The sequence below is a fragment of the Otolemur garnettii genome, unplaced genomic scaffold (assembly GCF_000181295.1).
Source record: "Otolemur garnettii isolate 467f Iridium unplaced genomic scaffold, OtoGar3 scaffold00103, whole genome shotgun sequence".
NCBI classification, from domain to species: Eukaryota; Metazoa; Chordata; class Mammalia; order Primates; family Galagidae; genus Otolemur; species Otolemur garnettii.
The window spans coordinates 1,403,142-1,425,289 of NW_003852498.1; the positions used below are offsets into that span (position 1 = coordinate 1,403,142).

General features: G+C 35.4%; 1 protein-coding gene across 1 annotated transcript in view; it reads left to right on the top strand.

Annotated features, from left to right (window-relative positions):
- The window catches only part of BANK1 (B cell scaffold protein with ankyrin repeats 1), a 277,972-nt gene that overhangs the window by 41,872 nt on the left and 213,952 nt on the right, over window positions 1–22,148 (top strand). The window contains exon 2 of the mRNA XM_012809273.2: window positions 1,918–2,316. Within this exon, the coding sequence (XP_012664727.2) occupies window positions 1,918–2,316 (399 nt within the window). The remainder of the gene's footprint in view (window positions 1–1,917; window positions 2,317–22,148) is intronic.

Here is a 22,148-nt window from a genome sequence, read left to right on the forward strand (position 1 = left end):
CTCTGCCCACAATGTAGTTGAGTTTGTGAGGTTTGTTTAGTTTTCCTGACTGTACTTTGAGCTCCAACTTGTGGAGGGTACTAACAGGTTTTCCAGCTCTACAGACATCCCATGATCTATTTCCAGATAGGGAAGAGATTCATGAGCACGCTGAGTATTGAGTGACTCAAGTTTCTTCATCACTATTGATTATGGAGAAAGAGATACATTACGATTCTATTTAGAACCTTCTATTTATTTCATTGGCATCAACTGTAATTTAGCTTATGACATGATACCTTTGTTGGGTTTCTGTTATTGAATTTATTTCAATTTTTTTAAAAAATATATATTATATTTTGTTGGTTATTTGGGGATTGAAATTCTATAATCTGAGTTTATGTATATTCATCTACACCTGGAAGAAAAATTTTAAACTCCGTTAATGTCAGTTTTTACATTTCTTCTCAAAATAATTTCATTCATTAGGAAAGGCTTATTTTTTAAAACATTTAGCAGAAAAAGAACCAATGGCTCAAAGGAGTGAAATACCATAATCTAGGTAATATTTGGGTGTTACTGGCAGAGCCGTGCCCAGAGCTCCTAATTTCATAGTGTATTTTGTTTAGACTATGAGGTTTCTTACTACTTTTATTGATCATCCTTGATACACATTTTAAAAAAACTTTTTGAGGAAAGGCAATACTGTCTTCCATGGTGACCTACAGTGAACAAGTCTCTATTTCTCTACATCCTTGACAACATTTCCTATTTTCTTTTTGTCGTTTACTTTTGTTTTGATTATTATCTTCCTAATGGGTGGGAAGTTTTATGAATCTTCAGTCTGATTTATTACTTTTTTTATTGTGTTTATTGTACCTGTGGTCTGAGCTTCCTTTAGCTTAGACCAAATGGGTTGCCGTGTAGTTTGTGGGTCTTTTAATATATAATTTTTGTCTTATAGCAAGAATTTTTTTTTCAGGGTACAAATGATTAGGCTACATTGTTTTTTAAGTAGAGTCCAAGTTGTAGTTGTGTCCCTCACCCAGGAGGTGTGCCATGTACCCGTCCATTGTCCCTGTTAATTGAAAGGACACCATTCCCACTCCTCCTCTCCCTTCTCCCCCACTTGAGTTTAATTGTATTTTTTCTTGTGTGGGTCTGTAGTTATTTGTCTTCTGGTTTCATATTAGAATTGAGTATGTCGGATATTTGCCTTTCCATTCATGTGATACTTTACTGAGTGGAATGTTCTTCAGCTCCATCTAGGTTAATACAAAATATTAACACAAAATAAAAGTCTCCATCTTTTTTAATCCCTGAATAGTATTCCATGGCATACTTAATCCACAGCTATATAATCTAGAATCTATTCATGTGTTGATGGGAACTTGGGCTGGTTCCACATCTTGGCAATTGTGAATTGAGCTGCAATAAACATTATAATGCATAAGTCCCTATGGCAAAATGATTTTTTTTTCTTCTGATAGATGCCCAGTAATGTGACTGCAGGATCAAATGAAAGGTCTACCTTTAGTTCTTTATGGATTCTCCAAACTTCTTTCCAAAGAGACTGTATTAGATTGTAATCCCACCAACAGTGTAAAAGTGTTATGTTTTCTCCATACCCTCACCAGCATCAGAAGCTTTGGGACTTTGTGATGTGGGCTGTTTTCTGGGGGTAGGCTAAATCCACATTGGTACAGTGAATCCAGAGTAGTCTCACGTGAAACATGAACTGTGTTTCTTATTATTTATTACTTTAGTCCTATATGATAATGATGGGGCTAATGTGAATTTATTAGACTCTGATATCAACAAATTAATATAGGGCCTAAAGAGTATATTGAAATTTTTGAGAAATAATAATCTAACCTTCTGTTAGCATTAGAAATATAAGAAATTTAAGATATAATTTTTTTCTTTTTTTTTCCCCAGGAAATACGAAAGACATCATAATGATATATGAAGAAGATGCTGAGGAATGGGCTCTGTACTTGAAGGAAATTTTTTTACGTGTTGTGAGAAGGGAAGCGATCCTGTTATATTGCTTAGAGAATTTCTCTCTTTGGCATCTGGAATTGCTGGACTTAACCTCCTACAAATGTAAACTTCTGATATTATCAAATAGCCTGCTTAAAGACCTAACTCCAAAAAAATGTCAGTTTCTGGAAAAGATACTTCATTCACCAGAAAGTGTAGTTACTATGCTTTGTGGAGTGGACAGTTCAGATCAACTCTATAAATTATTAAATATCTCTGGAAGCAAATGGGAAATCTCAACGGAGCAGGAGCCGGAAGACTACATCTCTGTAATCCAGAGTATCATATTCAGAGGTAGTGTTGCCAAATCTTCTTTATTTATTTTTATTGTCTTATGTTGCAATGTAAGAGTTGAAGGTTTTTTAAAACAATTAATATCTAATGTTAGGATTAAAAAGAAGAAAACTGATATACAATTTTATTTAACAGTATGTTGTACTTTCCTTGAAATGCAGTAAGGTTCTTAATTTTTAGATTATTCCATGAAAGCTCATCAGTTGGTTTAAATCTAGTTCATAAATATATTTGTTAAGTAATTTGGATGAGACCCTGGTGGAACAAGTATGGTATGTCAGGCCGTGTGCCAGTTTGGTTCTGGGAGCTGGTTTCTTTAATTACTAAGATTTAAGTAGCAGTTCAAAGTTTGAATATCTGCGTTAAAATCCAGAGCTTCTGTTGTGCTGATAATTGTGTGGCATCTACTGGTAGAACAAACTGTTATTTTTATTCATTTTAAATGGGTAATTTAATTTTAAGCATATAATGTTTATATAAAAGAATGGAATACAATGTCCTATTTATTAATTAACTACATGTCCATGAAATGTTTAAAACTCTGAAGCCAACTGATGTTAAAGCTTCTCCCTCCCACGGTCTGTTTTGCTTGGTATGAAAGGGCTGCTGCGGTCAGCTACTTCCCTGGTTTCCCTAACCTGCACTTTGCCTTCAACTCCCAGTCTTCCAGCTGTGGTTTCATTCCTGTAGTGAAGAGGTGGGAGGTTCTGGGTCAGGGTATGTCATGAGAATGTAGTCAAGCCGTCCAGAGCTACAATCATCTGTGAGCGTCACTGGGCAGGATCTGCTACTAATACAGCTCACATGATTGGCAATTTCTGCATTTTGTGTTATCATAGTTTCAATAATCTCTTGGTTGGCTAAAGATCACTTCTAATCGATTCCTGAGAAAGGAATCCCTTGGAAGCAATGTTTCTGAATTCCTGCATTTTCAAAAGTGTCTGTCCCTTGCCTCAGAGTTTACTGTTGTTTGTCCTTCTTCTGGCATTGTAGGATTTAGAGAATTTGTATCTGCCTGGATGAATAAAGGGTTCATAACTTACAGTTGAAGTCTACTGACTCTGGAAGAATGTCGTTTTAGTGCCGAGTGTTCTGGATTATTTTACCCAGGGACATACTTTTTGGATTAAAAAAAAAATCCTTTTTCCAAAATGTAGATTCAAATTGTCTTTTATTTAAGGAACAACTTCTTAATTTTTGCCTATTTGCTCTGTCTTATTATTATGGTTATATTTTTCCTCGATTCCTTTTACATGTATTTTGAATGTATTTTGTCTGTGATACACTCTATGATTTTACTTTAATCATTTTAAATCTTTCTTTATATCTGACTCCCTTAGTTTGCATTTTCACTTCAATCTTTGCTACCTTCTTATGCTTTCAGTAGTCTCCCCTTCTCTATAGTATTTCCATTTTCTCTTTCTTATTACTTCTTTTCATTATACCATTTGATTGAGCCCTTGAAGCTTGTAATCCATCTCTTGTTATTTTGTTTATCTCTCCCTGAGCCCTTGCATTTCTGCACCATACAATTCCTTCCAAAAGGTGATTGCTGGACATTACAATGTTTGGTCAAAAATATTCAACTTGGTTTATGGTCCTCATATGCCCTCCTCTTTTTCTTCTTCCCTCTGCCTTCTCTCTCTCTCTCTCTCTCCTACTCTCACTCTCACTCTCTCTCTCTCATTCTCTCACTCTCATAGTATCTTTATATGATCCTCTGCTGATTCAAATTTTCTTCTATTTCACTAACAATGTGAAGTGTCTTTGTTTTTGTTTTGAGACTGAGTCTCCCTTTGTCACCCTGCATAGAGTGTTGTGACATCATAACTCACAGCAACGTCAAACTCCTGGGATTAAGAGATTCTCTTGCCTCATCCTTCCAGGTAGCTGGGATCACAGGTGCTTGCCAAAACACCCAGCTGTTTTTAGAGACATGGGGTCTGGCTCTTGCTTGAGCTGGTCTCAAACTCCTGAGTTAAGGCAGCCCACCTGCCTCAGCCTCCCAGAGTGTTGGGATTACAGGCATGAGCCACTGCACTGGGCCTGAAGTGTATGTTTTGTTTTTGGTTTTATTTTGCTATTATTGTTTCAGTGAAATACTTGACTTCTCTGCTTCCACAGATGCAAACTGCTTTGTTATTGAGTTTTCTTGTTAGTGCTTTTCATTATGTGTCACTAAGAAAGTTTTAAGATATACAAAAATCAAGAAACATAAAATCCATGTGGATGGAAGCAAATGGAGCCCTCTCAGCAACACTGATCAGTTCAGCAAATTGAAACTTACATGGGTGAATCAGATAGGATGCATCTACTATGTTTCCTGGATGTGAAATAATGGACCACATTGCAGTCTGTCTCAAAACTTTAGGGATCCACACATGTCTTTTCTCCCTAGTTTCTCATTTAGTCTTACTTTTTTCTACTTTTGGAACCTAACTGCTTCCACAGATTCTTCTTTCTCAAACTTTTACATCATGTCTGTAATTCAAACAAGGCATGCACTCCTAGCCTTAGAAGGTGTATTTCTTAGCTCTTTTTAAAATATGCACCTTCTGGATTATTTCTTTATCTTTTTTTCTGTTTTCTTCTGCACACCTGTCTGCTCAGTCATCAGTATCTTAGGAACAATTCCATTGATTGTGGGGTCTAGGATTTCAATGTTTCATATTTTCATTAAATTATTTGCATGATTATTTCTCATTGTCTAAGTGTTGGGGTGATCTCCAAAAATAAAAAGGGGAAATAATGACTATACACCACAATTCTCAAACTGGAAGTTTTCAAGTTCCTTATGATTTCTCTCTTTTGTTTGTTTTCATTGTTTTTTTTTTTTTTTAAGATTCCTCAATTACCTTTACATTAAGCCTTTTATGGTTGAAAAGAAAAAATGTTGCAATTGGAAAATTATAAAAAAAAAAATCACCATAATGTGCATAGAAAGTTCATGTAATTGTGCACTACTGTTTCTCCCCTGAGACAGAGGAGCCTTGAAGATTGTTGACAGCATTTTTAGATAGTCCCTCACTCCCATGATTTCTGTTTCCTTGGAAAACTCATGTTGTTTTGGCCACTGAAAAAGTGACGCCATTATTATGTAAAAATATTGAAGAAATGTCTTTTTGTTATTTTAGTTGTTTTGTTCTCTGATGAGTACCTTTGAGTAAATATGGAAGTAGTAATCTGCTTATCTTCAAATTATATTTCTATTTGTATTTGGCAGGAGAAAAGCTTATATGTTATAGACAACACAGCACTGTTCTGAAGACACTATAGTTTTTGTCTTCCCACACTCAAATTTTGGATTCTAATTTTTTAGAATAACTTAGGTATATCAAATGGAAAACATAACCATCTTGTTTGGAAAAGGGTGTTCAAATGTGGTATATTTGTCTAAGTTATAAGAATGCAACCAGAATGTAGATGTGTAAGCAATTTCCAAGCCATACATAAAACAACTTTTATATATGGGTTGTGCCCATATATAAAATTGACAAAATTAACATGAATTGCTATAGTATATCCAATAAATTTGGTTTAATAAGCAGCTTAATTGGTCTGCTGAATTATTTTAACTTTCATGTTGTCATTCATGTTCAACATATAAACTCTAGCTTTTTAAAATTAAGATTAGTGTAAAAATAGGTGAAATAAAGCAAAGGATGTGGAACTCAATCTCTCTCATTTTCTCCATTTCTCACATCCCACAAGAAATTGTTTAAAATAAAAAATTGTGTAATATAAACAGTAACAGAAACATGCCATGATGAACTGAATAATAAAAATGCCAGGAAAGTGATGACAACGATTAAATGCTCAAATACATGCACATAACACTGAGAAAAATCAGAGGAATTTTAAAAACCCTTGATGAAAGAGAAAAAGATTTTTTGATTAATCAAAGCTCCAGAGAAAATGTTTAAGGAAAGATGCAGTAATTCATATTTATCTAAGGATTTTATTTCATTTTAAGGAATTAAGAAAATAAAATTTCCCATCTCCTTAATTCTCAAATTGAGAATAATGAACATTTAGACGTGTTACCAGCTTTCTGTGTCTTTATAACCATTTTGATGATGGTCCTTCCTTTTTCTGTCTTCTACTTCTCTATTTTTGGGTTTTTACCTAATTTTTTCTTCTAGTCCTTCCACATTTGTAGGTTTCATGCAGCATTGTTTATATAATGAATTACACAAATATATAAAGCATTATTATATGTGTAGTTATTCTAATCTCAAATTTACATAAAATCAACTAACGTTTTGAAATACCAGCATCGTATATTACTCTAGTCCTCTCTTTGCAAAAACAGATGTTTACCAGGATCTGTGAATGTGGCATTTCTCCTGGGCCTTGCCTTCTCTTGCTTTTTGTTCTTGACTCTGCCATGTTTTGCCTCCAGACCAGTCACTCTAGTTTGTTCTCGACACCTGTCTACCATTCACCTACATCTCTCCCCATGGTTGACATTCTTATATTTTCATCATTATCAAATGATAAGAAAAACTGCTCATTTTTTCATGAGGAACCTTAACATTTCAATTTTGCTCTCATATTACCAAAACAAGGATTTCAAATTTTTAGCTGTATTAAAACTAAAAGCAGCAGCCCAAAATGAAGAGTGGCCAAGTTAACAATAGAGTTATTTGAAAAACAAAGCAAAACCAACACCACCACAAATAACACAGCAGAAACAATCAGTGCAGAAGTCCTGTTGCCTTCCCTCCTGTGTGAGAGCTGTGTTTCTGTACCTGCTCTGGTTCCCTAGGCCTGCTCAGAACCATAAGGCTTGTCCAGTGAAGTCAAAGTCTTTCTGCATGGCTTTGAAGGACTGGCTCCAGCACAGTTGTCCAGACCGTTGTCATAGTTTCAGCGTATGCAGTATGCTGCAGACAAGGGTGACTGCATGGTTCCCATTGAAGAAACACAGCCATCGTGTTTCTGCCCTCACACCACTGTTCTCCTTCTCTCTCTCCTGGAAGTCTCCTTCCACATATTTTAAGTTGAAATCTCAGCCTTCCTTCCAAGTCAGGTGAAAAGTTGCCTTACCAACAAATTCATCTCAGATCCTTTCTGCTTGCAAAGTATTTTCCTCATCTCCAATTCTATTAATTTTGACTATTGTTAATATCCAACGCTGATGACAACCTGTATTCACTGGATCTATTTTTTTTACCATTTCTCTTCTTTTCCTTATTTCCTTCTACTTTAAAACTGTGATGCGATGAACTTACTTTTAAAAACATCAAAAGTAAAAACAGAAAAGGCAAACTGTGTTTTTAAGAGCAGGTTTATAAATGTTGATGGCACCCTTGGGCTCTTCACTTTGTTGACCTCTTATAATGACAAGGTTTACTATGGTAGTCTTATCAAAAATTCATAACATGAATAATCATGAGGAAATATCAGAGAAACCCAAATTGAGGGAGATTTGACAAAATATTGTTTTGTATTCTTCAAAAATATTAAGGTCTAGAAACTAAAAGAAAAGATGAGTTACTGTTCCAAATTAAAGGAGTCTAAAGCCGTCCCCCCAGAGCTATCAGGGAGCTCTCCCTATCTCCCACATTCACATATTTTCTGTATTGTAGGAATGTCTCTACTTTCCCATTTTCCTCCTGTTGGTCTAAACCTTCATCTTCCTTTTGGCAGTCTATTGCTAGAACCTCCTAGCTGGTGGCCTATCCTCTCCCTCTCTACTCTCCTACACTAGCTTATGGACACACACTAGCTTATGGAGCTCAGCATCCCCTACAGAATAAAGTCAAAATGCCTTAGAGCAGCAGACAAGGCCTCTCAGCATCAAATGTTACACAACCTGTTTTTAAATTAGTAACAAGATTTAAAACACCCACATTAATTTTTCACTAATTTAGACAAAAATTAATCAATTCTAACAGTGACTGTGGAATGATAACTTAATATATTTAGGACAAAGGCCAGTAGAACTGTTTTTGTACTTCTAGAATCTATTAAGGTTTGAAAAATTATTAGCTGCCAGCTTTCAGATTCAGGGATTGAATATCCCCTTTTTTTCTTTCTCTAAGAAACTAATAGTTCATTATATTTTCAGAATTCCAATTAAAATGATGGATTGTTTGAAAAGTATATTACTCAAAAAGTCTGTATTATAAATGTGAATTCAGGTAGCTGATGCTTCACACTGGGGTTTTATTTTGCCCCAAAGAATTCTCTGGCTTGCATGATTTAATGAAGGAGATCAAATTGTTTCTGAAGCTGTAAGGACTAAGGTTCCAATATTTGGGGGTTTTTTATTCCCTCAATGTATAATACATATTCAGCTTTTCTTTAAAGAAGGTTATTTATTTAATTTATTTTTAAAATTTATATTATTATTTAATTTTATCTTCTAAATGTCCTTTCTTGAGAATTTTTGCATCTATATTCATTAGTGAAATTGATCTATAGTTCTCCTTTTTAGTTGGATTTTTTCCTGGTTTTGATATCAGGGTGGTGTTTGCTTCATAGAACGTGTTGGGGAAGATTCCTTCCTCCTCAATTTTTTGGACTAATATCTGCAGTATGGGTATAATCTCTTCTTCGAAGGTTTGATAGAATTCGGGTGGGCAGCCATCTGGACAAGGGCATTTTTTTAGTCAGGAGATATTTTTATTGTTTCTTGGATCTCAGTGCTTGAAATTGGTCTGTTCAGAAGATTTATTTCCTCTTGATTAAGTCTAGGGAGAGGGTGTGATTTCAAGTATTGATCCATTTCCTCCACATTGTCAAATTTCTGGGCGTAGAGTTTCTCATAGTATTCAGCAATAATCTTTTGTATCTCTGGGGCCTCTGTTGTTATTTCCCCTTTATCATTACTGGGGTTACTAGGGATTTTACTTTTCTGTTTGTAGTTAGTCTGGGCAAAGGTTTATCTATTTTATTTACTTTTCTTTTTCTTTTTTTATTAAATCATAACAGTGTACATTAATACTATCATGGGGTACAGTGTACTGTTTCTGTATACAATTTGAAGTACTTTCATCCAACTGGTTAACATAACCTTCATGTCTTTTTCTTAGTTATTGTGTTAAGACATTTATATTCTACATTTAGAGAGATTTACATGTACCCTTTGATGAACCATAGGTGTGATTCTGCCAATCACCCTCTCTCTACCCACCCTCTCCCCTCTGCTCCCCTCCCTCTCCCCTCTCCCCATGTTCCTGGGCTAAAATTGGGTTATAGCTTTCCTGTGAAAGCTATAAATTAGTTTCATAGTAGGGCTAAGTACATTGGATACTTTTCTTCCATTCTTGGGATTCTTCGCTAAGAAAAATATTTTCTAGCTCCATCCATGTAAACATGAAGGAGGTAAAGCCTCCACCTTTCTTAATGGCTGCATAGTATTCCATGGTGTACACTAAGTTTTGGTTTCATTAATTTTCAGAATGATATTTTTTTGTTTTCAATTCCATTAATCTCTGATTTAATTTTGGCTATTTCTTTTGTTCTGCTAGGTTTAGGATTACATTGTTCTTTTTTGCCCTGTTCCATAAGATGGTTTGTGAGTGTGCTGATGCGCTCACCTTCTGTTTTTTGAAGGTAGGCATCAAGCACAATAAATTTTCCTCTTAGGACTGCTCTTGCTGTGTCCCAGAGATTTTGGTAACTTGTGTCTTCATTATCATTATGTTTAATGAAATTAACAAATTTCTCTTTTATCTCTTCCTGAACCCAACTATTATTTAGTATAGTGTTGAGTTTCTAAGACTTTGTGCAGGATGAACATTTTTGTTAGAGTTGAGCTTCACAATTATAGCCTTTGGTCTGAGAAGAGACATGGTATAATTTCTATTTCATTAATTTTGCTGAGCCAATAGATTATAGTAGTATAATCTACTATATTAAGATACTATAATAATCTACTATATTAATCTATATATTAAGTAGTATAGATTATACTATCATTTAAAAAGCCATACATCGGGTGGCATCTATTACTCAGTGGGTACGGTGCTGGCCCCATATACTGAGGGTGACGGGTTCAAACCTGGCACCGGCTAGCTAAAACAACAGTGGCAACTGCCACAAAAATAGCTGGGTGTTGTGGTAGGTGCCTATTGTCCCAGAAACTCAGGAGGCTGAGGCAAGACAATTGCCTCAGAGCTGGATGTTGCTGTGAGTTGTGACGCCATAGCACTCTACTGAGGGTGACAAAGTGAAACTCTGTCTCTAAAAAAAAAAAAAAATCATGCATCATGATCAAGTCATCCCAGGGATGCAAGTCTGGTTTAACATACACAAATCCATAAATGTAATTCACCATATCAACAGAAGCAAAAACAAAGACCTTATGATCCTCTCCATAGATGCAGAAAAAGCATTCAATAAAATTCAACATCCTTTTCTAATTAGAACTCTAAAGAATATAGGCATTGGCAGCACATTTCTTATACTGATTGAAGCCATCTATGACAACTCCACAGCTAATATTATACTGAATGGAGTAAAACTGAAAGTTTTTCCACTTAGAACTGGAACAAGACAAAGTTGTCCTCTATCACCACTACTATTCAATATTGTGCTATAAGTTCTAGCCAATACAATCAGGCAAGAGAAGGAAATGAAGGGCATCAGTAGCCTTTGTATATGCCAATAACAGCCAAGATGAGAAGGTAATCAAGGATACAATTCCATTCTCAGTCATTTCAAAGAAAATGAAATACCTAGGAATATACCTCAGAGAAGAGGTGAAGGACTTCTATAAAGAAAACTATGAACCCCTAAGAAAAGAAATATCAAAAGATATTAACAAATGGAAGAACACACCTTGCTCATGGTTGGGAAGAATCAACATTGTTAAAATGTCTATGCTTGCCCCCAAAATCTACAGATTCAATGCCATCCCCATTAAAATACCCAAATCATACTTTCAAGACTTGGAAAAAATAAATCTTGTATTTTATGGAACCAGAAAAAACCTGTATAGCTAAGGCAGTTCTTAGTAATAAAAACAAAGCCAAGGGCATCACCATACCACACTTTAGGCTGTACTACAAGGCCCTAGTGTTCAAAACAGCATGGTACTGGCACAAAAATAGAGACATAGACATTTGGAACCAAATAGAAAACCAGGAAATCAAACAAACCTCTTACAGCCACCTAATCTTTAATAAACCAAACAAGAACATACCCTGGGGCGGGGGGGGGAGAATCCCTGTTGAATCAATGGTTCTGGAAGAACTGGATATCCACATGTAAAAAACTGAAACTGGACCCATACCTTTTTCCACTCACAACAATTGATTCAAGATGGATAAAAGACCTACATCTAAGGTACAAAACAATTAAAATCCTCAAAGAAAGTGTGGGGAAAACACTTTCAGCCTGAGGAAGAACTTTATGCGGAAGATTTCCACGGCAATTTCAACAACAACAAAAATAAACAAATGGGACTGGTGACAACAACCAAAGCAAATAGACAACCTACACAATGGGAAAGGATATTTTGCATATTTTGAATCAGACCAAAGCTTGATAACTAGGATCTACAGATAACTCAAATTAATCAACATTAAAAGAGCCAACAGTCCCTTATATCAATGGGTAAGAGAAATGAATAGAATGTTCTCTAAAGAAGACAGATGAATGGCTCACAAACATATGAAAAAATACTCATCATCCCTAATTATTAGAGCAATGAAAATCAATCCCATCAAATCCCATCCTGAGATATCATCTAATCCCAGCAAGAATAGCCCACATCACAAAATCTCAAAATTGCAGATGCTGGCATGGATGCGGAGAGAAGGGAATGCTTTTACATTGCTGGTGGTACTGCAGACTAATACAACCTTTTTGGAAAGAAGTATGGAGAATCCTCAAAGAATTCAAAATAGACCTCCCATTTGATCCTGCAATCCCATTACGAGGCCTCTACCCAGAAGGGAAAAAATCCTTTTGTCATAAGGGCACTTGCACTAGACTATTTATTGTAGCTCAATTTATAATCACCAAAATGTGGAAACAGCCTTAATGCCCACCAACTCAGGAATGGCTTAACAAGCTGTGGTATATGTTGGTCATGGAATACTATTCAGCCACTAAAAAGATGGAGACTTTACATGTTGTGTTGTGCATTAACCTGGATGGAAGTGGAACACATTCTTCATAGCAAAGCATCACAAGAATGGAGAAGCAAGAATTCTATGTACGGAATTCTTATATGAGGACAATTAATGACCTAGTATACAATGAGGGGTGGGAGTAAGAAGAGCAGAGAGTAGGAGGGAGGGAGGGAGTGGGAGGTCACATTGTGTGATACACCTTTTGTGGGCAGAGCACAATTATAAGAGGGTCTTTATCTAACAAATGCAATCAGTGTAACCTGGTTCTTTGTATCCTCATTAAAAAATTATTGTCCTTTCATGATGATTCTTATATGCTAAAGAATAAAACTCAAACATTAAAATTATTAGTAAAAATGTATTAGTCCTAGACACAGGAATATATTTTCATTATAATTTGTTGCTAATAAGGTAAGATAAGGACATTTGATCTGGACATTTTTATTGTATTCATAATGACATTCTATACAATACTCTGGGTGGCTTTTAACCACATCCACATTATGAATGTAGTGCCCTCTATCCCAGATTTCTATTACTTCCCTGTTTTGAAGCAAAACTTGGCACAACGAAGGTATACTGCTTTACACTGTTCAGGATTATTGTGCTCTTAACTCTTCAGTAGCTACTTAGCTTAATATTATTCTTTACCTGCCACAGGGCCTACTCTTTTGAGATGATTTTCTCTTCATTTTTGCTGAAAGCCAATCTTTTCATAATTCAGTTCAACATAGGAAATGGGCTTCGCTTCATTAACAGAACCCACCAAAGCTTTTTTGAACATCCACTCTAGTGTTAAAGGGAAGAACCTATGTATAAAGCCATGAAAAATCCAATTTTTACTCTCTCTTATTGAATAAAATATCTACTTTCAAAATCTTGGCCAAGGTAGTTGGTGTCCTGATGTCTGAAGAACTGGAATCTGAAGTCCATAGAAATCTACCCTTAAGAGATGATTAAGCCATTGGAGGAAATTTTTACCTATGGGCTGTGGACTTACATGCACATTGCCCTGGCTGATGACCAGTTATCTGCTAATCTCAGTAATTATTTTAATAGTGAGACACTTTAAGTTTTATTTTCTTAACATCAGAAACATTTTCTCATTCGCACTTCGTGTTTATTCTGGAAGATAAGATATAGCATCCTATGAGATCAGCTAGCAACTTAAAATACCAGATGATGTAACTGACACTGCTGTACCACATTTTTATATTTCACAGAGGGAATCCAGTGAGGGACCTGTATGTTTTAAATTTATTCATCAATGATAAATACAGAAGGCAAGTTAAACTAAGTTATGAAATAAATTAAGGTTTAAAAAGTCAGACATTTTGTGATACCACCAAATGAGAATTCACTTACTCTTGTGTATTGAGGATATGTATTTTTGGCCTTAAATTTTCATGAGCTATTTCAAATTACTTTTACTAATGTCTTAATGTCCCCATACAGTGAGAAAGCTGAATTTTTTTCTTAAATTCCTCTTTATAAATTGCCTAATAGCAGAGTTAGAACTACCTGTTTTCCCAGGAACTATATTTAAGCATTAAATTTTTATGGTTGTACTCTCTACTAGGCAATTACAATTTCCTTTTGAATTGTAATAGGAATGTTGGGATAGATGGGAATCAACACAAGTCCTCTTAAGCTCATCTCATATGTGTATATATACTTCTTTTGGGTTGTTAATAGTATCGTAATGCTATAAAATGTATTTGTAGGAATATAAGTAATGCTCATCAATCTCTTTAATAGTTTCCCATATGAGGAAGCTTAACTCTTATTCAACATTACTTTTTATTCAAGTACCTCAACAGGAATTCAATTTGACTGGAACATTATGGAAATTGAGAACATGTATTTTTCAGCCCTACTGGAACACTGTCTGATCCCCTAATAAATACTCTATCATCCGTTCAACTAATATGGAGGTTTCCTAAGCAAGGGGGATTTGTCTCCATCACTGTTCCATTATTCACAATGACTAGCACTATATGAAGTACTTTTGTATTTAACTAGCAAAGTTCTTTATAACTCATTAAAATGAGAACATGAGAACATATGATTTATATCTGAAGCATAGTTGTTTCTTAGTCTCTGAAAGCTGTGTAGAAACTAGGGAAAAGGAACTATAAGGTTGATTTTTCACTTTCCTTCTAAGATAATACTATATGATTTTTTCCCCCAGTGGTAAGATAAGACATTTATTAGAAGTTAGAAAGGAGTACAGAAGAAGTAAAAAGCACCAGAGTTTCTGGAAGGGGAAAAGAACTGAAGAACTCACTCAGGAATCTCCAAGTGGGCTCTTTTGTCTAGGGGTCTTAAGTAATACTATATAATTTTAAATACAGTATTTAACTTCATAGTGTATTTGAGCTCAACAATTACGTGATATGAATTTTGGATTATGGATAAAAATGTAAACATTCAAAATTATTTTATACTTTTTGATGTTTTTCCAACTATAAAAATCATACATGCTCATTGTAAGCAAATAATCATTGTAACAAAATACTTTATAGTAAATAAAATATAAACGAAGCAGGAAGAACTATCAGTTAGAATGACAGTACCCAGAGGCAATCTCTATGAGCATATTGGCATAGTTCATTCCTTAGATAATCTCTTATAATGTAGAATACAAGTTATTTAGAAGTAGAGAGAGTACTTGCCAAATATGTTCCTAGAACCATTTTAAAACAAACCATGACTCATGTTGGAGGAAAAAGTAAAGCATGAATGACAAGGATAGGGCTATACTTAAGTGAATAATGTTAAAAAAGAAAATTCTAGTTTAGTAGGCCCAGGCTGGGTTCGAACCCACCAGCCTTGGTGCTCTAACCATTTAGCTAAAGGTGCCCAGCCTAAAAAATATCTAAAGATAGGCCAAGATGTCAAATTTTGCCTTTGGCTCAATAATGATATCTTAATAACAGTTCCATGAGAAAATGAAAATCTCACCAAAATCAATGCTGTACTAACATGAAAGATTCTACTTTAGAACAAATAGTTCAAAATAATGAAACAAAATACTAATACATGGAAGCATAGATTCAAGTGGAAATGATGATCTTTATTACATAAAATCATGCAATCTGTTGATGTAGGGAGAGGCAAAAATAAATGTTTCAAAGAGAAGTTCTAAACAAATGAAACATTCTGAAACATAGAAATTATAAATTTGTATGAACATTTTTCCATTACTTGGTTTGAAAAATTAAAAGAAAACCTTTTGAATAAATAAATTATAGACTAGTTCCAGTTTTAAAATTGGTTTCAAACATCTTCTCACACATCATTATTTGACAGATGATGAAATTGAAACACCAAGACATTACATTCTTTGTACAGAACTCATAGTCCAGAGGAATCTGGAAAAATCCACTTTGTGCAGAGCCTGGGCTTCTCCCTTCCAAAGTCCAGACCTTAACTGGCAATGGCACTCACACAAGAGAGTATGTTACTTCTCTCCCATTGTTTGTTCATCACTGACCCATTCCTTTATTTCTTATATTAAAAAATATTTTATAACCTTCATTAATGAATTTCAAAGACCCAAGTGCCATTATAAGAACGCTATGCACATTTTAAAATCAAACCTCTCCAAAATATTAAGGGGCAAGTACTAGTACCATTCTGATTTTTAAGTAAAAAGACTAATAGAGAAGGTCAGCAACTAGTAAATGACAGAGCTGGAGGATGGACCAGATACTTCTAGCACTTGCATTTCAAATAACTACATTAATGAACAAATTTTGCTTTGACTTTGATAAAAATAATTGTTAGGGTACTTGGGGGGAGTACCAGGTCAGTTCTAATTCCTTAGAGGCATTCTCAAGTAAATCAGTGTGTTTTTAAAACTGTCCAGGATTTTATGTTTCATAGTCGAGGAAAAAAATCCAAGGTGGCAGCAATTGGGATGATCCTCACCAGCCACTGCTGTCAGAGGCAGAGATTCCTCCTCATCATCACCTGCACTTAACAGTTGTAGGGACGTCCTCCGCTTTCACGTGGCACCTCCACATACTAGATTTAACAAGGATGGCACAATTTAACATACTCAATGTCTTGGGCCCTGCATCTTCATTTACAAACTTGCAATGTATTTTATTTGAATATTATACACTTCTTCTAGTTCAGTTATCTTTCCCACATGAAGTGAGTTTTAGGAAGTTTTCTTCCATTTGGAATATACAGTAATACTTTGAGTAAATAACTTTCTAAATTTTCTATTTGAAACATTTTCATTTTTATTAAAAAATATTATTTTTCCTTTTAGGGATTGTATTTCAAAATTGCAAACAAAAATTAGTATCCACTTTTTCTAATTTGCCATCTTCTTAGTGTGTGTGTGTGTGTATATATTAATTAGTAGTAGTAGTAGTATTGTTAGGGAATCACTGAGGGCACAAAGAACCAGGTTATACTGATTGCATTTGTTAGGTAAGGTTCCCTTAAATCTTGTGTTGCATCAAGATTTATTTTCACATTTCTTTGTCAATATTACTTCCCTACTTTGCACTTTTTCTGATAAATGTTCTACCACATTAATCTTGAGTGAATGCCTTCTTCATCATCATAGTAATTATACCAACTTCTTCTGAGCACTATGCATTTAGACGTGTCCTTTGTATTAGCCTTTTGATGACAGGGATGTCTTTTCACATTATTATTTGAAACATTACCATCAACCGTTTTATCCTTTTCTCTTCATTGTTACATTTAGATATTAGAAATGTTTTTCTCATAACTGTGAAACTCATTTAGATATTAGTAATTCTTTTTTCATAAAGAAGAAAATTTATACTTTCTATATCTAGTATGTTTACCCACTTCCTATGCTAGTTAATAATCTCCATATAATTTATTTTACCTCATACTCAGCTTTGCATAATTTTCTCTTAAATCCGGCTCTTGGCTTTCAGGAACAATTACTTACCTGTGGTGTACACGAGTTCCTCTTCTGCTTGGCTGATTGTCCAGTGAATAATGGTTAGCCAAATCAACTGATTTTTATTGAGCTTCCACTGTGTGACAGGCAGGTCTTTGGCAATCAAGTGGAGTTAAGGTGGATGCAAAAATTATTAGCTATGGCCACCAAGAGCTTGCTACCTAATGAAAGAGATGGGGAAGTAAATAATATGATACAATGTGAGAGTGATTCCAATGAAGTGCAGTATGTCCAAGGAACTATTTTCATGTGGAATTTCAGAAAGGTCTTCCACAAGGAGCAACCATTGACATGAGTGTTGAAAGTTAATTAGAAGGAAAAATGGGATTAGACACAAAGGCAGTAAGAGGATAGCATGTATGAAAGAACGAAAGATTGTAATTACATTCAGGAGCTGGAAGGAGATTGCAATGGCTAGAATGGGAGTAGAGTGCTACCACCCTTGTCACACATGAGGTCAACACAGTGGGTCATCAGGGCCCTTCTTCACTCTTAACCCCACATAAGTCTGTTGATGAGCACATAGGGATGGAAAAGATCTGTGTGGCCCTGCCAAGGGTCTTTAACCCTCAGTGGAATATATAACTTTGTGGCCAAGAGCTGAGGGTTTAGAGTCAGACAGCCCTAGGTTGAGTCAAGCTTTGTGACCTATGCCAATTTATTTAACTTTTTATAAATTCAGTCCTTTTTCAGTAAAATCAGGAAATAATACTTGCATCTCCTGGGTTAATTGTGAAGATTACATGTGATTATGTATATAAATATCTACAGACAGTATGTGAGATAATAAAAACTCTATACATATTAGTTTTAATTTTTACCCCAAGCCCAAATAAATTTCTTTAGGGGCTTATCTACCAATAGGCTGAGCCCTATGGAAAATTCTGTGGACCTAACTGCAGAGAGTCCTTTGTTATTATTGTAACATATCCTACTGAGTAAATGGGGGGATCCAAAACCTATTTCTGCCTCAAAGGGGAGTCGACTCAGTTTCTATAATTTTTCTTTAACTTGAGGAAAGGTTCTGCTGATATATATTTCTGAGAAAGTGAAAAGAAATGAAAAGTACCACTTAAGAAGCTGCTTTACATAGGAGCAGATAGTTTCAAAATCATTTTATCCAGTAACATGAAAATATGAAACTAAAAACTATACCACATCTCTAAATGATTTACATACAGACAGCACTGAGATTTTGTTTTTAATTTATAAGTTAAAATAAAATCCTCAGGTGATGCATCCCTAACATTCTATGCAAATACTCCTCAACATGTCAGGTTGAAACATTGATTAAGATTTAAAATATGTGATATGCTAGTGGACATTGTTTTTAAAACATGCCAAAGGACACCTGTTGTCAAAGTCCAAGTCTTGCCTATCAAATAACGATGAAGAATTTGAAGATAGTTCAAGGGAAAAAACAAAAAACCCAAAAACCTCAGAAATGTCATCTGGCTTCTTCCAACCCATTTTAGACTGCAGAGAATTATTGCTACCTATTGATAAAGATTCCTCCCTTTGTACTGTAAAAAGTCATTTTCTCTTGCAGCAACAGCTAACCCAACCACGGATAAACCACCTCTGGGAATTCTTTGTAAAAGCCATTCTTCTGAGATAATTCAGTGAGAAACCAGAACCTATAAGCATACTCACTAACACATCAGCTACCATTTCTATGCAAATTAGCAATCCTAACTACAACATCAATTTAATGTCAAATAGGGTATAAACTTATGCAGTGGTAAAAATTAATTCCTTAGACATTTTCTCTAGAGGTTTGGGCCATATGTTGTTTTTTAGCAGCTCTGAAAATTTTGCATTTTTTATTCTATCCTATAATTCCTGTGATAAATTGACTGTCCTATGCATGGATATCACTGTGGGTTGGGAAACAGTGTAGTGCCATGATCCAGGTTCTCTGGAGTCTGACTAGCTAGTTCCTCTCCCAACATCAGCAATAACTAGCCAGCATCTTATTTTCTTCAGGAGGCCTGAAACAGCAGGCCTCAGTCCCTTTCCTTGCACTCCCTGTCAGCCTTCCTCGCTTTAATTTTATTCCTAGCACCGATGAGCTACACTGCATTGCCTGTCTCCACCCCATTAGACTGCAAGTTCTTGGACGGAAGGCTCATCACAGCCTCCTCAGCCTTCTGGTTGGCTAATATTTGTTCAAAGAATAAATGGGCTAATCTGTACAATTAGAATATTATTATTACTTGCCTAATAGAGTTAGTATTATGTGTTAATATATGCAAAGCACTATGAATAGCACTTGCCATATAGGAAAGTTCAATAGTTGTTAGTTATCATTCATATGAGTATTCCCAAGAAGTTTGTTCATAAAATCTTGGGTATTCATTTAGATCACATCCATATTTAAAATTCTTTCCCTTTTAGGCAATGAATTGATTAGAGTTTCTCTTTCATTTGCTAAGCTAGAAGTCATCATTAGTTTCCTGACAGTAATTTCAGGCTGACTTTGCTCTGTCAAGAGGAGAAAAGATAAGGTGTTAGATTCACTTGCTGGGATAATATAGTCATTCACTGAGGATAGGAAAGAAACTCAAGTCCAGTGTCAAGGGCATGGAGTTTAAAGTAAAGGGTAATATTTTTTGTTAATATTTTTCATGATTTTATTATTAATTTAATTATTCATTTATGGTAGTAAAAATTAACCAGAACAAAACAATTCTATCATTACTTAAACACAGGAAATTCCAATGTGCAGACTTTTTTCCTCGTTTTCTCCAAGGGTAGGGACGTCTAACCTTCAGATATTACAGAAGGCTGCACCTTCACTCTCTGTATTTCTAGGATCTTGTTCATGTCCTTCAAGTCTTGTCCTGGTCAGCTGCTGAGTCACTCTGCAGGTTCTGTTGACCTGGCTGTCTGGTGTCTTCTCTGCTGAGCCCCCGAGATGGTTGGGCTTCCCATATGGGCACGCTCCTTTCTCTTACCTCTCTGAACTTTCCCCCTTTCACTTGACTGAAGATATATAGAAAGCTACTAATGTGTGTATAGTGCTTTTTTAACCTGAGGCATTGCTGAATTTATCAATTCTTAGAGTCTTTTGATAGACTCTTTGGAGTTTTCCAGGTGTAAGTTTTCCCCAGGAAAAAGTGATAGTTTGACCTCCTCTGTCTGATCTTGATAGCCTTTATTTCTTTCTCTTTCCTGATTACTCTGGAAAAGCAAAGGAAAAGCTCTTGAAAGATTAAGACCACTATTACAGTGAACACACAAATAAGAAAATAAAAAGTTTTAGTGGTCTAGATAGAAGACCAAGTCAGCTACAACATTGCCTTAAGCCAAAGTCTAATCTAGAGCAAGGCCCCAACTCTCTTCAATTCTGTGAAAGAAGAGAAAGGTGAGGAAACTGTAGAAAAAGGTTGAAGCTAAAAGAGACTGTTTCATCACAGTTAAGGAAAGAAGCTGTCTTTATAATATTAAAGTTCAAAGTGAACTCTGGAGTTAAAGACTGGCCTAGGCAAGAGTGAGACTCTCTCTTACTCAAAATAGAAAAATTAGCTGGGCACAGTGGCAAAGTGCTGCAGGAGGCCGAAGCAGGAGCATCATTTGAGTTCAAGAGTTTGAGGTTGTAGTGAGCTATGATGGCACCACTGTACTCTAGCTCGACCACACATCAAGACTCTGTCTCAGAAAAAAAAAAAGTGCAAGGTGAAACAGCAAATGCTGATGTTGCAGCAAGGTATCAAGAAGATGTAGGTAACATTATTTCAACATGGATGGAAAAGCCTCATATGGGAAAAAGATGCATCTACGACTTCAAATCTAGAAAGAAGTGAATGCCTGGAATCAAAGATTCAAAGGACAGATTGACTGTCTTGTTGGTGGCAAATGCAACTGCTGACTTTTAGATCAATTCATTTACCACTCCAAAAAGGCTAGAGCTCTCAAGAATTATGCTAAATCTCTACCTAACAAATGCAAACATTGTAACCTAATTCTTTGTACCCTCAAATTAGCTAGAAACAATAACAATAAATAAATGAATGAATAAATAATAAAAATAATTATGCTAAGTCTACTCTACCTGTGCTTTATAAATGGAACAACAAAACCTGGAGGGCAGCACACCCACTCATACCATGGTTTACTGAATATTTTAATTCACTGTTTAGACCTATTTTTCAGACTAAAAGATAACTTTCAAAATATTGGTGCTCTCTGAGAACACACCGGGTCACCTAAGAGCTATAATGGAGATGTACAAGATTAATGTTTTTATGCCTTTTTCTGGACATTGTGGACCAAGGTGTCATTTTACCTTTCAAGTCTTATTAGTTAAGAAATACATTTTGCAGGGGGATAGCTGCCATCAAGAGTGATTCTTCTGATGGATCTGGGCAAAGTAAATTAAAAACCTTCTGGAAAGGATTCACCATTCTCGATGCCATTAAGAACATTTGTGATTCATAGACGAGGACGAAATATCAGTGTTAACATGAGTTGGGAAGAAGTTGGTTCCAACCCTCAATGGATCAGGTTACTGCAGGTGTGATGGAAATAACAAGAGAACTAGGATTAGCAGTCGAGCCTGGAGATGTGACTGAAATACCCTAAACTCGTGGTGAAATTAGAATGCATGAGGAGTTGCTTCCTACGGAGGAGCAATGAAAGTGGTATTTTGAGATGGAATCTAATCCTGTTAAAGATGCTGCAAACATTCTTGAAATGATGGCAAAGGATTTAAAATATTACATAAACTGAGTAGAGAAAGCCATGGCCAGGTAGAGAGGATTGAGTGAATTTTTTTTTTTTTTTTTTTT